Below are 19,189 nucleotides of genomic sequence, written 5' to 3'. Positions count from 1 at the left end.
AGCCTATTTGATTTCTCTTTATATCAAGGATTGTAAATATGTTTGCAATAGACAAATCTAGCAAACCTCACAAATCTGGAATACTTATACTCAGTTAGCTGAGAAGCCTGGATTATTAACTACCTCTCAAGAACAATCGTGAACTAATCAATTGAGAATAGTTTTCAAATATCTTTCTCGAGGAATCACAATGTCTGAGACGAAGGAAACTTTGTAATTTCTATTTATCTCGCTCTTGAAAGAGATTACTAGAACCTCGATTACATAAATAACAAGATCAGGATACACGAACTATCAAGGTAAAGACTGTTAGAGCACTGCTCGGTCGAACTCGCAAGCGTTGCTATCTTAAGCTTGTTTGTCAAGTTTAGTTGTCAAAACTATAAGTCCTGATTTCTAGTCTACTTATAGATATGTCTCGTATTAGGATATAATGTGTAGTTGAGCTTTAGACTTCACGGCGTTCATCGATTGAAGACGAAGAACTACTAAGGGGATCTTGTGGAACTTCATCAACAAAAGGTATGAGGAGACTTGAACTCATTTATCACTCAGAAGTCTATTTATATTCTATCTCTAATTGAGATAAAAGTCGTATAACTATATAGACTTTACATTATACACATTTGATATTTAGAGTTGAGTTTAACTCGCTTACATATTTCTCGAAATATGTGTTGGTAAGCTTTCGCTTTAACCAAGTTCATCTTTTATTCTTGACGAAAGTCAAAAGATGATCATGTAAAAATCGCCTGGTAACATCTTACATGATTTGTGTGAGACAGTCATTTGATGTAGACTCGGAATGTTTCGTATTGATCATTTGATCACTTGAAAATTGCTTTGAATCTAATAGTTTGTGTGAGACAGCTATTCTCGTCTTCCAAGAATGTTCCAATGATTAAAATGGGAGTTTAGAACAATTAACCTTCGATTGGATATAACATGTACTTGTATGCTAACTGTTGCAAATGAATTCTAAGTCCGGGAATTTAGTATACATACCCGTATGCGTACTGATTTAACTGAGTTCGGTCATGAACGACAGTATGCGTACCCGTTTATATACTGGCGAACAAGACCAAGTCCGGGAACTTAGGTATGCGTACCCGTTTGCATACATGAGTGGGTTAAGTTCTAAAATTGGTTATCTATGCTTACATACTCATGAAAAAATACATTTATATAATAAGGAATGCAATCTTTGCAAACCGTGGCTATAATGTTCATGAATTGATTCAGGTAAATCAAACCAGATTTTGCTTCAATTATGTCTTGTATACTTCTATGAGAATATAAGCAATTGAACAACTCTATAACTAGTTTCATTTGAGTCATTTGAACTAGTTGTGATTAAGATGAACAAGGTTGACATGAAAGTGTTCATATGACTAACTTCGGTTAACTATTGTTGAGCCAACCAAGCGTACACGTTTAGGTACGGTTACCCATATCTAAATGAAGGTGTATTTCATTTGTGTGTGTAAAAAGGTAAGACAATCTAAAAGTTGAAAGATATTATCTTGAATCTAATCAGGTTTTCATCTAACGGTGAATATTGAATGCTTTTTTACCAAGGTAGCATTGATTGCAAACCCTGATTTGAAGACTATATAAGGGATAACTCTAGAAATTGGGAAACCTAATCCCCACACTTCATGTGTGATACTAGTTGCGACTAGAGTCGATTCTCCTTTAACCTAGGTTTTTCCTAAAACCATTATAGGTTAACGACTTAAAGACTTCATTGGGATTTTGAAGCCAGTCCCAACTATTTTCTCTGTAGTTGCGTGTTCTGATCTTACTTTGTTCTATTGTATTGAGTACTATCTTATCTAAGATTTGATCGAGATTTAATCTCCGATACGTAAGATAAAAAGTAATCACAAAGCTTTTCGTCTCGTTCTTTGTGATTCCATAATATCTTGTTCGCTACCATACGGTTAAGATTATTGTGAGGTGCTTTAAATTACTAGACTGTTCTTCGGGAATATAAGTCCGGTGTATCAATTGATTCTTGTTTACCTTGATTTATCAAAAGACGAAACAAAAACTCGTAGTATTTATGTGGGAGACAAATTTATCTATTCAATAGACTTTTCTGTGTGAGACATGTTTGTTTATCAAGTCTTCGACTTTGGATCGTAGCAACTCTTAGTTGTGGGTGAGATCAGCTAAGGGAATCAAGTGTGTAGAGTCTTTCTGAGATTCAGAGGCGCAAGGAACGCGACTGTACCATAATCAATGTGAGATTGGTAGGGCTCAACTACATTCCAGTCTGTAGTTAACTTGTAGTAGGCTAGAATCTGTAGCGGCTTAATACAGTGTGCTGTTCAAATCTGGACTAGGTCGCGAGGTTTTTATGCATTTGCGGTTTCCTCGTTAACAAAGCTTCTGGTGTCTGTGTTATTTATTTTCTGCATTATATTTTTTATATACTTGAAATATCACAGGTTGTGCGTAGTTTAATCAATTGGTGAATCCAACCTTTGGTTGTTGATTGAAATTGATTGATGCTTGGATATTGATCTTTGGTACCATCCAAGTTATTTCTCATATTAATCCGGCTCACAGGTTTCTATATGTTCGATTGCAGATTGATTTGAGAAATTGAGATATAACTCTTGGATATATTTTCCTTGATTGAGTCTGACTGTCTAGTTGATTCTCTTGGAAATATATTGGGGTTAGTCCATACAGATTGCCTAAACGAAATATTGGGTGTGGTTGTTAGACCCCCGCTTTTTCAAAGACAGTCGAACCTGGCTTCAAGAATCCCTAAGTGCATTCTTTCAGTCGTAGACCTAATTATGTTTCTCAGAGGAAACCTAAGTCAATAGAGGACGACTCTAGCAATCAACTAGGACACATAAGTGTTAGGGATTAAATTTCCAACTTGAATAAATGTCTCTATTTATAGATTTTCAAGATTGAGGGTTGCTTAGAAATTCAAGCTAAGATAACTTGAGATTCAAGCAAACACTTTATCTGTTTAGATGAAACTCTAGCTAGGGTTTCAAGTAAGCATGTGAGAAGTTTGTCTTGAAATCACATAGAAGAATATACATGGTGGTTAGGTCACCATAACCGTGTACAATGATAGTTTTTGGAAAATATGCCTATCGAACTAGTAAGCAATATTCATTTAAACATTTGAGACTTGAATCATGATGCACATATACCAGGTGTTTTAATGATCATGGATGCCTTAGAGATATTTATGAGAGTCATAGCAATGCTAAACATATTTTAAAAATAAGATTTTGAGCATCTGCTAATACGTACTAGGACAGTTTGTGAAACTGTTCGTGAACCGTTAGCCAATTCATGAATTGCGAGCGCTACGATTCGTGAACCGTTCAGTTATTTCCGAACTCAGGTGTCTACGGTTCGTGAACTGGATTCGTGAACCGTTGGTTATTTTACAAATTCATATCACCACAGTTCGTGAACTGTCCCATTCAGAACTCTACGGTTCGCGAGCTGGGTTCATGAACCTACCTACATTCTGAACGTTAGATATCCATGGTTCACGAAATGGTTCACCAACCTACCATGATTCTAAATATCGGTAGTTCTCAAAAACACTCTTTTGATGTTGAAACATTCCCATTTGTCGTAGATATAATTATCATTGCTTGGGCAAATTTCAAATGATCCATATGACACAAAAATAGTTCTTGAATAATAAATTGTGTCGAACTAAGATTCCTAAGGACTAATGATAATTATATCATTGGTCCGATCAAGATGACATAGTCTACTAGAAGTTACAAGATGACGTAGTTCTACTAGAAATCATATGACATAGTCTCATAAAGATAGAATGGTAATGCATGTGAGTAAATAGAATGGTTCAGTCTTCACATGCCTTTTTGTTGATGAAGTTCTCCAAATTTCTTCGTCGATCTCCAGTCTTCGAGGGTTATTCAGTGATGTATGACACTCATCTACCAACTTCTATACCAAGTCTGAGACTTGACTTTAATAGACCAGAAATCTATATAGTTTTGTGCAACTTACATTGACAACAAGCTTGAGATAACAACAAATGTGAGTTCAACCGAGCAGTGTTCTAGTATCATGATTGTAAAAAAATTGTCGTAGTTAAACAAAAGTGGTGCAACAATATAGAAATAGGTGTACCACAAATACTGAAAGTAAATTCATCGATTTTATATACGTTACCATTTTATCAGAAAACTAAAAACATGCAACACAAATGAGTTGTGGTAGTTACCTCCATAGTTTCCCTTCCTACCAATCGTTAAATTTTTCATGTACTATAACACGTATAGATGGCTATGTATAGTTTCACTAAAATTGTAGACTACCAATCAAGATGTAGCGTCGTGTTCAAATCTTCAAACAATTTGAGCCATCCAACTTTCGAGCGTTGGTTAAAAAACACATTAGACAAGTACCCATAATAGAAATACTCTTTCGATTTCTTCAAAATAGTTTCGGTTCGTCCAGCCTCGTTTGTGAGGTAAAAAATCATTTCAATTTTAGATGATTTTTTTGCGATTCAGTATTATTCATATATGATTGAAGACGATCTCATTTCTTTTCGTGACAAAACTTTATTTGGTTGAATAAAAGCATATTTTTCTCACATGGTATTTCAGTAAGCATGTACAAATCTAGCAGTGTAATACCTATAACAACATTTACACATTAAAAGTTGTTACATTCTTAAATGCATGTGAAAAATAAAATAAAATTAAAAAATAAACAAACTTACCGATTTCGAAATCTTTGAAATACCCTTGTAGTACCCCCAAAAACGTTCAATTACTACCTGAACACATCAAGTCTTATGGTATAATAGAACGGGACCAAGGATATACCCGGACGCGCTTTACCACCGCATTAGGTAATTGCACGAACGCGTCAATGAAATCTAACCATCCACCCCTCAATTTGTGGTAGTGATCTTGCTTTTGATTATATATGAAAATGACTAAAAGTTACACCAAGGCCAGACATAACTCGTGTCTGAATGAACTCAACCCCTTGATTCAAATTCTAAAATGTCATCAACGCTGTGAATGGAAACTTTAAAATAATAAAATGGACAACTAGGAACACCATCATGGATGTTCTAATTTTTTTTATCTTTCTTTTGGTAGTTGGAAATGCACTTATGTGCAAATAGGGGTGTGCAACGGACGGACGGATGCGGATTAGGGGTCACCCGCGTCCAAACCGTCAACGTATTTGGAAAATCCAACCGTGTCCGGCCCAATCACCTGCGGATTTGACATCTACGGATCCGCGGATGATACGGGCCGGATGCGGATTAACCGCAGATTTATTCAAACAAACAAAAAGAAAAAGGAAAAAAACTTCTGAAGTCTAAAATAGTATGGGTAACACTCTGGTGGAAGAGTGATATAGTAAGAATGGAAAGAAAAGATGGCGTTTGGTATGTCTCTTCCATGGTGGTCAGACCTGCAAGTTGTACTAACAATGCAGGTATGACACTTGAAGGACTGCCTTTACTGTTTGGGATCTCAAGTCGTTTGCAATTCAGTATATTCAAAGAGGTCTTTGCTTTACTAAACCTCGCGTTTTTAGGGGCCACTCGAAAGGATTTAGGGGCCAACAATAAAACAAAAAAGGTCACCCAAAGGGAAAATGTAGCCAGCCCTTATCTCGCGTAATTCGTAATGGAGAAATTACCCTTATATATTCGGAGGATATGATAACATTGTTATCCTCCGATTGCAATCGGAAGCCAAAATATTTCCCAGACTTCCGATTGTAGTCGGTGCAGTATTAGAATGATTTGTGTTCATTAATCGGGAGTGTACACAGCCAGCCATAACCACTTGGTTCGTGTTTTGGATGCAGCGTTAATCGGGAGTTAAATATATTACAAAACCTACCGATTATAAGTTGCCCCAAATTCAAATTTTGAAAGCTACCATAATCGGTAGATATGCTAAATACAATACCTATCGATTATTGGTTTCTCCACGTTCAACTTTCGTCAAATTAGCCGTTGGAGTTTTTGGGAAAAACAAAAAGAGTCGTTGGACCCTAAACCTATATGAAGAAACTCATATCTATCACCCCAATTGCACCAAACTCTTTCCTCTCTTCAATTTTAATTTTCATAACAAAAAATATGGATATTTCTTTTGCCGAAGAAGAAGATTGTGCTATTTATAGAGCGTAGGTTGTGGTAACTGCTCATGATCGTGTTCACAAGCTCCACAAATCGGAATCCGAAGAGCAGATATGGAACCGTATCTTAATGGTATTTGAGGCCTTAGATGGTAATCGAATTCGAAGATCATCCAATGACATTAAGATGAGAAAGAATGCGCTCGATAAGGAGATTGACAAACTTGAAGATGAGGAACGGTTTGTTAGGAACACTTTTCCTTGGTGGACGTATGAAAAACGAGTAAGTATCTCTGTAAATCCAACTCATATTAACAAAAGTTAGTACTAACTTGTTACTCATTCGTAATTTCAGAGAAATCTTGCGGATCGCCGGTATGTGGATCTCTACGGGAAATGATTTGAACATGAAGGATGCTACAAAATCAAGAGGGTCAATTTCTATGGTCACTGGAAGTTATGATCTGTTTTAATACTTTTATGGTCAATTAGGAGTATGGATTTAGGTGCTTTTGACGAAATTGTAAGGTTAAGGCCGTTTGAACTTTATGTAATGGATGTAATCGGAGTATTATTAATATAAAAACTAGCCGATTATACGAAATCGGTAGATTATTTTGTTAAACAACCTACCGATTGTAATATTCGGTTATGTTATGAGTCAACTTTCTTTCCGATTATGGTGTTGTTTGGTTCCAGGAAATAGTTTTTTTTGTACTTGTAATATTCGGAGGATAATTTTTTTGTAAAGTTCCGAATGTACGATGGCCCAAAAATCAGAATTTGGAAAAACTTATACTTTTCAAATTTTGTCTTTGAAATAATCGGAAGTTAAATTAGTTACCAAAACTTCCGAATATGGGCTGTCTAACCTTCAATATTGGCCCTTGGAACCACCTGGAGCCATGGCTTGGTTTGTTTTGAACTTGTAATATTCGGAGGATAATTTTTTTGTAAAGTTCTGAATGTACGATGGCTCAAAAATCAGAATTTGGAAAAACTTATACTTTTCAAATTTTGTCTTTGAAATAATCGGAAGTTAAATTAGTTACCAAAACTTGCGAATATGGGATGTCTAACCTTCAATATTGGCCCTTGGAACCACCTGGAGCCATGGCGTGGTTTTTTTTGAACTTGTAATATTCGAAGGATAATTTTTTTGTAAAGTTCCGAATGTACGATGGCCCAAAAATCAGAATTTGGAAAAACTTATACTTTTCAAATTTTGTCTTTCAAATAATCGGAAGTTAAATTAGTTACCAAAACTTGCGAATATGGCTTGTCTAACCTTCAATATTGGCCCTTGGAACCACCTGGATCCATGGCGTGGTTTGTTTTGAACTTGTAATATTCGAAGGATAATTTTTTTATAAAGTTCCGAATGTACGATGGCCCAAAAATCAGAATTTGGAAAATCTTATACTTTTCAAATTTTGTCTTTGAAATAATCGGAAGTTAAATTAGTTACTAAAACTTCCGAATATGGGCTGTCTAACCTTCAATATTGGACCTTGGAACCACCTGGAGCCATGGCGTGGTTTGTTTTGAACTTGTAATATTCGGAGGATAGGTTTTTTGTAAAGTTCCGAATGTACGATGGCCAAAAATCAGAATTTGGAAAAACTTATACTTTTCAAATTTTGTCTTTGAAATAATCGGAAGTTAAGTTAGTTACCAAAACTTCCGAATATGGGATGTCTAACCTTCAATGTTGGCCCTTGGAACCACCTCGAGCCATGGCGTGGTTTGTTTTGAACTTGTAATATTCGGAGGATAGGTTTTTTGTAAAGTTCTGAATATACGATGGCCCAAAAATCAGAATTTGGAAAAACTTATACTTTTCAAATTTTGTCTTTGAAATAATCGTAAGTTAAATTAGTTACCAAAACTTCCGAATATGGGCTGTCTAACCTTCAATATTGGCCCTTGGAACCACCTGGAGCCATGGCGTGGTTTGTTTTGAACTTGTAATATTCGGAGGATAGGTTTTTTGCAAAGTTCCGAATGTACGATGGCCCAAAAATCAGAATTTGGAAAAACTTATACTTTTCAAATTTTGTCTTTGAAATAATCGGAAGTTAAATTAGTTACCAAAACTTCTGAATATGGGTTGTCTAACCTTCAATATTGGCCCTTGGAACCACCTGGAGCCATGGCGTGGTTTGTTTTGAACTTGTGATATTCGGAGGATAGGTTTTTTGTAAAGTTTCGAATGTACTATGGCCCAAAAATCAGAATTTGGAAAAACTTATACTTTTCAAATTTTGTCTTTGAAATAATCGGAAGTTAAATTAGTTACCAAAACTTCCGAATATACCACACAAATCATTGTCATTTGAACTTGTCTAACTTAGTTACCCAAACAAATTTCCGAATGTACAACAAAAATCATTGTCATTTATCTGCTCTTCATTACTTTACGACCGTGACTACCTCCCAGTCCTGCACGACCACGGGTTTGAGCACCTTCAGTTGGAGCAGCTTCAGTTGGAGCAGCTTCAGCGCTCGATGAAGCTCGAGTTATTTTACCCGTCTTTGATACTGCCACCTTGGGTTGATGCCTCTTCGTGACTTTCTCCCCAAACTGGGCAGCATAATCTTCGTTATCCATATTATCAACTAGATCTCTAGCATCTTTGATCTTCTCAGCTGGCATGGGATCTCCGCTCTTCAGGCATGCAGTTAACATTTTGGAAACACGCTTGAACCTATTCACCTGTTTTTATACGTAATGACATAACATCAAACGGTAATTACCTAAGATTTATAGGAATAATATAAAATGAACAAATATATAAGAACACGCACCAGTCTATCATAACCAGCTGGTTTGTCTTTGATGATACAATTATAACTTGAACCCGCCGCAGTAGTGTTGGATTTGATTTCACGGATAACCAAAGGATGTGATACCTTGTTATACCAACTCATATAGTCTGGAGAATTTTCATCACCTCGGATGGTTCGTCTACCAGTGTCGATAATAAAGTCATTCCTCTTATCCCAGTTATCAAGAACAGTAGGTGGGCTTGTGTGAACAATTGTGAGATTATCACCACTAGAAGAGCACAACTCCAACTCCAATTTGTAGTAATCCCCCATTTTCTCCACAGGTTGCTGTTGTATATACACGTGTTGTCGCATCACCCTAGAGGGGTTATACATCACATATCCTGTGGGGTGCCACAACGGTCCAAAATAAAGGGACAAGTCCGACCGAACATTTATATGCCCACTGGATCGATCTTCCTTGTATGGATCAAAGAATACGTCCGAGGCCTTCAATTGGTCCAAAATCTCCCTCATGCGAATCAACTGCTGCTCTTTTGTCCTAGAACGGTTGTCTTCAAATATATACTTTGTTCCTCTAGGAGTACCTTTGCACCACCCCGGGTTCTCTCCGGCCAACTTCAGGATAGGGAAGTGGTCATAGATCCATGCCTATATACATAAGAAACCAAGTTTTAGTAAATAGATTGTGTATATTCGGTAGTAATTTCCAAACTTTATTTTCGATTATATATAATCGGAAATAAAACTGAATACCTATCCTCCGAATACCAAACATTCGGAAATAGAGATGGATCATTTCCTACCGAATATGCGTCATTTGGAGTTCAGTAACCTATAGTTTTTCTGGCCTGTATATTCGGTAGTAATTTCCAAACTTTATTTCCGATTATATATAATCGGAAACTAAAACTGAATACCTATCCACCGAATACCAAACATTCGGAAATAGAGGTGGATCATTTCCTAACGAATATGCGTCATTTGGATTTCAGTAACCTATAGTTTTTCTGGCCTGTGTATTCGGTTCTAATATCAAAAGAATATTTCCGATTGTATATAATCGGAAAACAAAGTAAGTACCTAACCACCGAATATCAAACATTCGGAAATAGAGATGGATAATTTCATACCGAATATGCGTCATTTGGAGTTCAGTAACCTATAACTTTTCTGGCCTGTATATTCGGTTCTAATATCAAAAGAATATTTCCGATTGTATATAAACGGAAAACAAAGTAAGTACCTAACCACCGAATAACCAACATTCGGGAAAAGAGATGGATAATTTCCTACCGAATGTGCGTCATTTGGAGTTATGGATATGCATCATATGTATTGTCTACGGAATAACTATAGAGTGAGTTATAGATTTAAAGAAAAAACCTGCAATAGGGCCACATTCCCGGCAACTTGGCAGGTTCCTAGCCTCGAAGCCTTTCTCAACTCTTCCATCAAGAATGCTAGGCATGTCGTGCCCCAAGAATAGTCACCGACTTCATGGAGAGGATCCAAAAGTTGTATAAGGTTGGCGTCGATCCAGTTGCCAGAAGTATTGGGGAATATGACACATCCCAATACACAAAGGAGATATGCGGTGGCAGCGTGGTTCACTTGCTCATCAGTTAACGTTCCATTCTTTTCCTTCTCCAAGGTGCCTCGAAACATATTCATCAAAGCTGTAATGTTGATCTGTCTTGTTCTGTAACTTGCATGCCTCCTAAACTCTGCTGTTGTTGTCTCTTCATCCCAACCTAAGCACTTTTTAGTTAGAGCATAAAGTTGTGCCCAACTTAACTGCTTTGTGTAGTTAAACTTCACAGCCGTGCCTTGGTCGGGAAGGTTAAGAATCTGCACAACATCATCCGGAGTAATCGTCATCTCCCCAAACGGCATATGGAAAGTATCGGTCTCAGGATACATTCTCTCCACGAACGCCGATATGGCCACACGATCATGTTCCAACAATGAATTCTCGGCGGCATTAGCTAACCCCGAGTTGGAAACAATTGACTTGAACCTTTCACATTCACCGGATAAAGGCCACGCAAGCATTTTTGTTGGTGCAGCGGTAGGTTTGAGTAGGCGGACCGCATCTTGATGATCCTATTAAAGTACATAAAAAAATCTTAATACAAATATTACGATATAACACATAGACAATACATTAATAAAAAATAGTAATTTTATTACCTCGGTTTCGTATATTTCTCTGGCCCATGAGTCTTTGTATCCAAATAGCAATTTTCCTCCATCCGCCGGTAGCCCAAGGATTGTGCCTGCTAGAATACCCTTCTTCTTCAAGTGCTGAGGGACAAGATGTGATGCTTTCTTAGCAATATCCTTCTTTACACCATCTTTTCCTTTTTTGGCTTTTTGGGTACCACTTGGTTGTCCTTCTTCTTCTACTCTTGGCACTGGATCAACTGGTTCAATTTCATGGTGGGTGTAACTTGTGGAGCAGTTGGTTCTGCACTTTGTTGAGCGGCTTGTTCAACACTTGGTTGCACCCCTTGTTCACTGCCTTGTTGTTCTACACTTTGTTCAGCACTTGGTTGCACTCCTTGTTGACTGCTTTGTTCTTGTAAGCTTTGTTGAGCACTTGAATTATCTTTGGCGCTCCTTTCCCTCCTAGCACTAGCTGTCACTTTCTTCCTCCTTTCTCGACTTTGTCTAAACAACAAAGAAAGGAACAATATTTACAAACTATACAATCGGAAGACAAAGTATGGAAATATAACCCGAATGACACATTCGGAAGTAAAAGACACATACTGTTCCCGAATACAAAACAATCGAAATATAACTAAACATGTTTACAACCGAATATGCATCAATTGGAGTTCAGAAGCTGTAAATTTTTCATCCTACACAATCGGAAGACAAAGTGCACATCTATAACCCGAATGTACAAATTCGGAAGTAAGAAGACACATATTTTTTCGAATGAAAAACAATCGGAATATAACTAAACATGTTTACAACCGAATATTCATCAACTGGAGTTCAGAAACTCTAAAATTTTATCCTACACAATCGGAGGTATAAAACATTATATTGTCTTCCGAATAAATACTGGCCCCAAAATGGGATTTTTCCTATATCAGAAATTTTGAGATTTTTTCAATATATACATTCGGTAGTGAGTGTTCTTCCGAATACTCTGTGTCTACTTAAATATATTCGGTAGCCAGAAAATTCACTAAACTACCGATTATTAGCAGTTTGTATCCAGGAAGATATGGCCACCAATATTCGGCAGATAATCATCAAATCTTTCTCCCGAATACTGTCGATGTTCTTGAGAAATGAAGAACACGACTACATTCGGAAGTAAATGAGCATGAATATCGTCCGAATCTGGATAAATAACTGAAAACCCTAGAAATTTTTTTTCTCGATTCGACGAATTAAAGCGAAATAAACACCAAAAATGATAGATTCTTACCTAATTGGGGCCATTTGAAGTTGACGAAGTGTTTGACTATCGGAATCGCCACCACCGACTACATTGCCGGGTACTTGTTCTTCGCGTTCTTCTTCATTTGCAGCAAGAATTTCTTTATTTCTTGCTAAAATCCCAATCTTTGGATCGATACCCCGAGCAACATTTTTGGTTCTAGGTCTGTGGGTTTCATTTCCCTTATCCATTGTTTTATAAACGAATCGACTATGTTTTGATTTTACGATTCGCGGCGATGTTTCGGTTGAACGAGGAAAGTTTTTTTTCTTCCACAATCGGAAGATATGAAACTGGAAGAAGAAGAGTTGAAATGAGTAGAATTTTTTTTGATTTGGTTTTTATACGGTTTTACCAGAAGGGCATTTATGTAACTTCAATATCATATAGGGTACCCCTTAACTAGAGTCTTTGGATGGGTATAAATTGATGACCCCTAAATCCTTTTGAGTCGCCCCTAAAAACGCGAGGTTACTAAACCTAAACTAGAGGATAATACAACAACAACATGGAGCTTGTACGAATGATGTGTTAGTTCTTTGAATCATTAGTTCCAGGTTTTGCAGAGCTGACACGCACAACTTTGGAATTTTAAAATCCAAAGCAAAATGGAAGAGTTATCTGCATGTACTTTCGTCCTTTTTCCCATTATATTTAGCACGGTTTTGGTCACTTCATGCGAAAGTGTGACCAACTGAAGCACTCCCGTTTAGCAAAAGGAGAACTAAACTAAACTTTGTTGCCAGATTACAAGAGTAATTTGTACTTTAACGTTCTGATTATAGTGTGAGATCTATAATTTCCCTTACTCTTCTACGGTGCGGATGAATCCGCGGATTTCAAAATACAACCGTAACCAAACCGTTAAAAATGTGGATTTGAGAATCCCACCCGTGTCCGGCCCATAAATCTTGCGGATTGAGTTTCACCCGTAATTTTACGGACGAATATGGGTGAAATCCGCGATTACCAATTTTTTGCTCACCCCCATGCGCAAAGAGATATTAGATATTAACCATGTGGCACATGCCTTAGGAAAACTTGGTATTTTAGTTTCTCAAACTTTGGAAATGTCTTTCATATTACCCTGCTTGGATAGCTGATTGTATCCACAAGGATGAACAATTCATTAATGCATCTCCTTTCGTACTAGAGAAAAAAAAGAAGAAAAAAAACTTTAGGGAGTAGGAGTTGTTGCTTAGGTGTCAATATAACTGAACCGCCAATCCAGCATTATAGGGCTGGACCGGTGTAAAGCTAATCAAACCATAACTGTATATATTCGACATATTCTTCCGACACTGAACAAGTTCAGACAGTTTTTACTTTTTCACACACTCTCTCTCTCTATCTACCAATTGCTTCGCTGTTATTTGATCCTTACGCGAAATCATTCATCCTCTCTCTCTCTCTAAACAACCTAAAATCAGTGAGACAATCGATTTCCTGTCCTCTTAATTAAATTTTACCATCACAACTTACGGAAAGTTTAACCTGAAATTCAAGATTTTCTGTTCTTCTTCTATTGATTGATCAACTAGGAGAGACTTTCCTCTTGTTTTGTTTTGTATTGACTCTATGGAATCAATTAGAAAGCAAGCAAGTAAACTGAGAGAACAAGTAGCAAGACAACAACAGGTAATTCTGGTTTATTCCATTCTCTTCTGTTGTGTTGTTTTATGGGATGTGTAGTACTCGTTTGTTTAGGACATTACAACCTAGAATTTTGACTTCGAGAGCATTTTCTATAATTAAAATGATTTTGATTGATTGCTCAATTTGAGTTCTTAAGTTTGTCAATTTTGTGGTATTGTTCCTTTTCTTACTTCAAAATTAAAAGGTATAATCTTTATCATTAAATTATCGTTTCATTTTTATTTATCTTTAGCAACCAAAGGATTTTGGATTAGTTGGTAGGGTCATGATTGGTGTTCAGGAAAATAGTTGGAAAAGGATTAGTATTAACTGTATATCGTTTACAATTGTGTATTACATGGTTATGAGCTGGGGAAGATATTTTGGAAACTGGGCACATATTAAAATGAGTACTCTAATATGTACTTTCTCTTTACTTTGACAGGCAGTCTTGAGGCAATTAGGGCATTTTGCTAGTGATTTTGGTATTGCTGATGAAGCTGAAATTGAATGCCACGAACAACTTCAACATCTTTACAACTCTACCAGAGTCGCAAAGGTTTGACCTTATCAACCCGTTTTGTATAATATTTGTTATTTCTAAGTTTCCAATTTGATGCCGTTTAAAAAAAAAAAAAAACCACCCGCAGCATGATAGTAAGCAACAATATTCTAGGAGAACACAATCACCCTGACATTATGATGGTATGTTATATTATGCAGCATTTTCAGAGGAACATAGTTCGAAATGTCGAAAGTTTTGTTTCTATCAGCACGAAACAATTGGAATTAGGTGCGGCTTCTTTTTCCATTTACTATTAGTTGTTTGTGTCAAATTGAAGCTCTCGTTTCTTTTCTGGCATGTCCAATGCCAGCATCTCCTGTCCATTCTCAGCTGCGCTAAGGCATTAAATGATGTTATTTTTGGGATTTGTAGTAAAAAAGCTAGCCGAAGATTGTTGCAGATACGGGAATGAGAATCAAAGCTCTAATGCTCTTGCAAATGCAGCATTTGAGTTTGGTGCCTCGCACAAGTCAATGGAGGAAGAGATGGAGAATTTTGTTAAGATTCTTGATTCTCAGGTTATGTCCTTACCGTTTTCATTGTTTGAAAAGCATTACATTGATATTCAAGACTTAACACTTCATTCTAAAATTCATCCTCCATCAGAAGTCTTTAGGATAAATAGTCCTGCTATGTGCTTATTATTTGGTTTTATGAATCCCCATTTAATGTTACAGAGAAACTTCTTTGCATTGTTCTTTGAGCTACCCCTAAAATATGTTACTCGGAGTAGTGAAGGTCCTTCATTCTCATGAAGTTTTCCGTAAAAGCGATACTCTTTCTGCCTCTTCATATGCAGCAATGAAGTCATAAAATATATTATGAAGCTTATGGAACTGTTCTGTAAATCTATCATACGCTTTGTTTTTTCTGTTCCCTAATTCCTTTGCATTTCATTGTGTTATTCCACCACTCATATTCTTGGGCTATTTCCTTTCCTAATTTATTTCAGTCTTGATAAGTTATATATTTTCCTCTAGGTTTCAGAGCCACTACGGGCGTCAATAGTTGGAGCTCCTTTAGACGATGCTCGGCATTTGACTCACCGGTATGACAGAATCCGCCAGGAGGTGGACGCTCAGGTACTATCTGTTAGCAAATGTATTGTTTTGGACGTAAAAGAGATGAAGCCTAGTCAATATGTAGTGAATGCAGGCAGCAGAGGTCAGGAGACGCCAACTAAAATCCGTGGAGCCTGGATCTACATCAGAGGTTAATGCTATAAAGCTAAAAAATGCTGAGATGAAATTAGAGGAGCTGAAATCTACTATGATAGCACTGGGAAAGGAAGCAACGGCTGCTATGCTTTCAGTTGAAGATCAGCAACAACGGCTTACTTTTCAAAGGATTCTCACTATGGTATTGCATTTTTATGCTGGTAACCAATTCTTTTAAGCATGTACTCCAAAAAAAAAAAAAAAAAAAAATACAAACAAAAGAAAACCCCAAAATTATTGAAATTTAAACGAATTGAACTAGGTGTTACTGACATCAGGTAAATGCTGAAAGGTCTTATCATCGTAGTGCTGTTGACAGTTTAGAGCAGCTCTACACAGAGGTGCTGTATTCCTTCTTCCTTCGTCCCTCGTATCCTGGTGCTGTTAACATGTACCATTTGCTTCAAGTTTTTGCTCCTGATAACAGATGATCATATCGAAGCAGCAGATCGAGACTGCATCTGAACCAGCTCCAGCTACGACTGATGTATATGTTCCACCTGCAGATAGTAACTCTGATAAATTTGATGATGTCGAGCCTGGTATTCACAGCAGCACCAGTTTCATAGCAGAAGTATGGATTCATCAATTTTAAGAGAATCGTAATCTGTACGGGAATAGGAACTTCTTCAGTTTGATGTAACCACGAGGCTCGTTTTAACTGTATTTTGAAATTCATGCAGGTTATACATCCATTTGATGCTCAAGCAGATGGAGAACTTGGTCTCTGTATTGGTGACTACATTGTGGTTCGCCAGGTACTTACTGTCCCCAATATAAGCCGCCAGCACCTAATTCCATAAACCAACCCTCCTGTGATTAATCAATTTTTCGTATTCCATAATCAATTTGAGCTATAGAGTAGAGATGGTCAAGAGTCCGGGTTGGTAACCTGAATGAATAGATGGGGTTGTTGGCCTAGATATCATGCGCAGGCAGTACAATCTCTCAAAGCATTAAAATTCCCTGTCTTTGGATCACGTATGAAGCAGAATATATCACATCTTTTTATCTCTTGGGAAACATGTGGATTGTACTTTACAATTGACAAAGCAGTTTTCACTGCTTCTTCCTTTCTTAATTTATATGTCAGTCGGTCTGCGTTTCTTTCTTTCAATTGTATCAACTTTCCCCAGAATTATGTTTACTTTCTTAGAAGCTTCTTACTGGTATCATTTTCTTTTCATGTGTTGGTAAATAGGTCACTCCATACGGATGGTCTGAAGGAGAGCACATGGGTAAAGCAGGATGGTTTCCTTCTGCATATGTCGAAAAGCGGGATATAGCTCCAGTGAGCAAAGTGACCGAACTGGCAAGTTAATTGCCTTAATAATCAGCAAATCCCAGTTCCTCCTCAAAACTCCATCTGACTGGTTTTGTAAGTGTAGTTATTTGTGAATTTCTACTCTTTTTTCCCCATCGTATTTGTATGAGCCTGTCTTATGGATGTAATTTTTTGGGTTCACTCAAGGTGTGGTTTATATCTAGCGTGTAATAATCTGATATTCATATACAGCTTGTATTTCTATTTGTAAATCATCTGTCTATTTTAATGGAAAAGAGTTCTCTCATTGATTATAATTATAAACCTCCTGTAGAACAACACAAAGACCTCTCATTCAATCTGCTGATTCTGCTCTCACTTAGGTTGATAATATTCTAAATCTTTCTGTGAAGGATAATAGTCTCACATTGCTAATATCCTTTTTCATAGGAATTGGTTTTGAGTTGTGTTAGAGCATTGCTCGGTCGAACTCGCATGCGTTGCTATTTCAAGCATGTTTGTCAATGTTAATGATCAAAATTATAAGTCCTGATTTCTAGTCTACTATAGCTAAGTCTCAGACTAGGATAGAAAGTGTAGTTGAGCTCAAGAACTCCATGGAAATCATCATATAAGACGAAGGACTACTCAAGGAACTGGTGGAACTTCATCGACTAAAAGGTATGTGGAGACTTGAACTTATCTATCACTCAAAAGTCTATCTACTCTATCTCCTATTTTGCGACAAAAGTCGTTTTGATATATAGACTTTGATTATACACATTTGCTATTTCGAGCCGAGTTTATCTCGCCTATCTATTTCTCGAAATATGTGTTGGTAAGCTTTTGCTTTGGCCAAGTTCATCTTTACCTAGTGACGAAAGTCATGATACGTTTCAATCACTTTGAAAATTGCTTACTTTGACGAAAAATAGTTTGTGAATAACAACTATATAATAACGTCCTCTAAGAATGTTTCAGTGATTGAAATGAGAGTTTAGATTATATAACCAATGATGGATATAAGCATTGTGTGGCAACACATATATGTATAGGTCCTCTTTCCTTGAACCGAAGTTTGCGAACTTTGTTGATCAAGAGAACCGGAACAAGAGCCGTGAACTCAGTCCGCGAACTCAGTCCACGAACCCAGTCCGCGAACTGGCGGAAGTTCTCGACCCGAGAAAATCTGCTGGAGTTTGAGAACTCCTTCAGGGAACTTAAGTCCGCGATCTAAGTCTGCGAACTTAAGTTGGTTATATCTAAAGACGATTGTTTCTGAACTTATTTATATTAACTAAGGAATGCAAAATGAAAATCGTGGCTATAAATTTCATGAACCGATTCGAGTGAATCAAATCGTTTTTGCTTCGATTGTGTCTTGTGTAGTTACATAAGATTTCCTTGCAATTGAACAACTCTCTAACTAGTTCATTTGAGTCATTTGAACTAGTTATGGTGAAGAAGAATATGGTTGATATGAAAGTGCTCATATGGCTAACCATTTGGTTAACTATTGTTGAACCAACAAATGTACATGTTTGGGTACGGTTACACAAACCTAAAATCGTGCATTTCATTTGTGTGTAACAAGCTAAGTTTTCGATCCAACGGTTGAAATATATTAGCTTGAATCTAATCAGGTTTTCATCTAACGGTGAATATTGAATGCTTTGTTACCAAGCTAACATTTGCAAACCCTGATTTGAAAGACTATATAAGGGAGAACTCTAACAACTGGGAAACCTAATCCCCACACCTCCTGTGTGATACTAGTTGTATTAGCTAGAGTTGATTCTCCTTTAACCTTAGGTTTCTTCTTGAAAACCAGGTTAACGACTTAAAGACTTCATTGGGATTGTGAAGCCAGACCGATACTACTTTCTCGTAGTCGTGTGATCTGATCTTGCTGATTCTATCGTTTTGAGTACAATCGTAACGATTGGCTTGAGATTTATATCTCCGATAGGCAAGATAGAAAGTAGTCACAAACATCTTCGTCTCATCGTTTGTGATTCCACAATATCTTCTTTCGCCGCGTCGATTAAGATTATTGTGAGGTGATTGATAATACTAGGCTGTTCTTCGGGAATATAAGTCCGGGTTATCAATTGGTTCTTGATCAC

The 19,189-nt window shown here is 37.0% G+C and overlaps 1 protein-coding gene across 1 annotated transcript; it reads left to right on the top strand.

The window, feature by feature from the left end:
- Positions 1-13,683: 13,683 nt before the first annotated feature.
- Positions 13,684-17,380, top strand: LOC113297555 (SH3 domain-containing protein 2-like). Its single transcript, XM_026546061.1, has 10 exons — positions 13,684-14,020; positions 14,463-14,576; positions 14,741-14,810; positions 14,955-15,100; positions 15,563-15,664; positions 15,738-15,941; positions 16,078-16,140; positions 16,227-16,373; positions 16,483-16,557; positions 17,001-17,380. Exons 1-10 carry the CDS (start codon positions 13,961-13,963, stop codon positions 17,118-17,120), a joined length of 1,101 nt encoding a protein of 366 aa, XP_026401846.1. The 5' UTR covers positions 13,684-13,960; the 3' UTR covers positions 17,121-17,380.
- Positions 17,381-19,189: the final 1,809 nt, after the last annotated feature.

The sequence above is a fragment of the Papaver somniferum genome, chromosome 7 (genome assembly GCF_003573695.1).
Source record: "Papaver somniferum cultivar HN1 chromosome 7, ASM357369v1, whole genome shotgun sequence".
In the NCBI taxonomy this organism is placed as follows: domain Eukaryota; kingdom Viridiplantae; phylum Streptophyta; class Magnoliopsida; order Ranunculales; family Papaveraceae; genus Papaver; species Papaver somniferum.
This window is presented reverse-complemented; position numbering and strand designations above follow the sequence as displayed.

What these genes read in the sequence shown, in the direction of transcription:
- LOC113297555 (XM_026546061.1), top strand. Translation starts at nt 13,961, where the DNA reads ATGGAATCAATTAGAAAGCAAGCAAGTAAACTGAGAGAACAAGTAGCA. An exon ending in ACTCTACCAGAGTCGCAAAG is followed by an intron (nt 14,577 to 14,740) that starts GTTTGACCTTAT and finishes TATATTATGCAG; the next exon opens with CATTTTCAGAGGAACATAGT. An exon ending in GCCAGGAGGTGGACGCTCAG is followed by an intron (nt 15,665 to 15,737) that starts GTACTATCTGTT and finishes TAGTGAATGCAG; the next exon opens with GCAGCAGAGGTCAGGAGACG.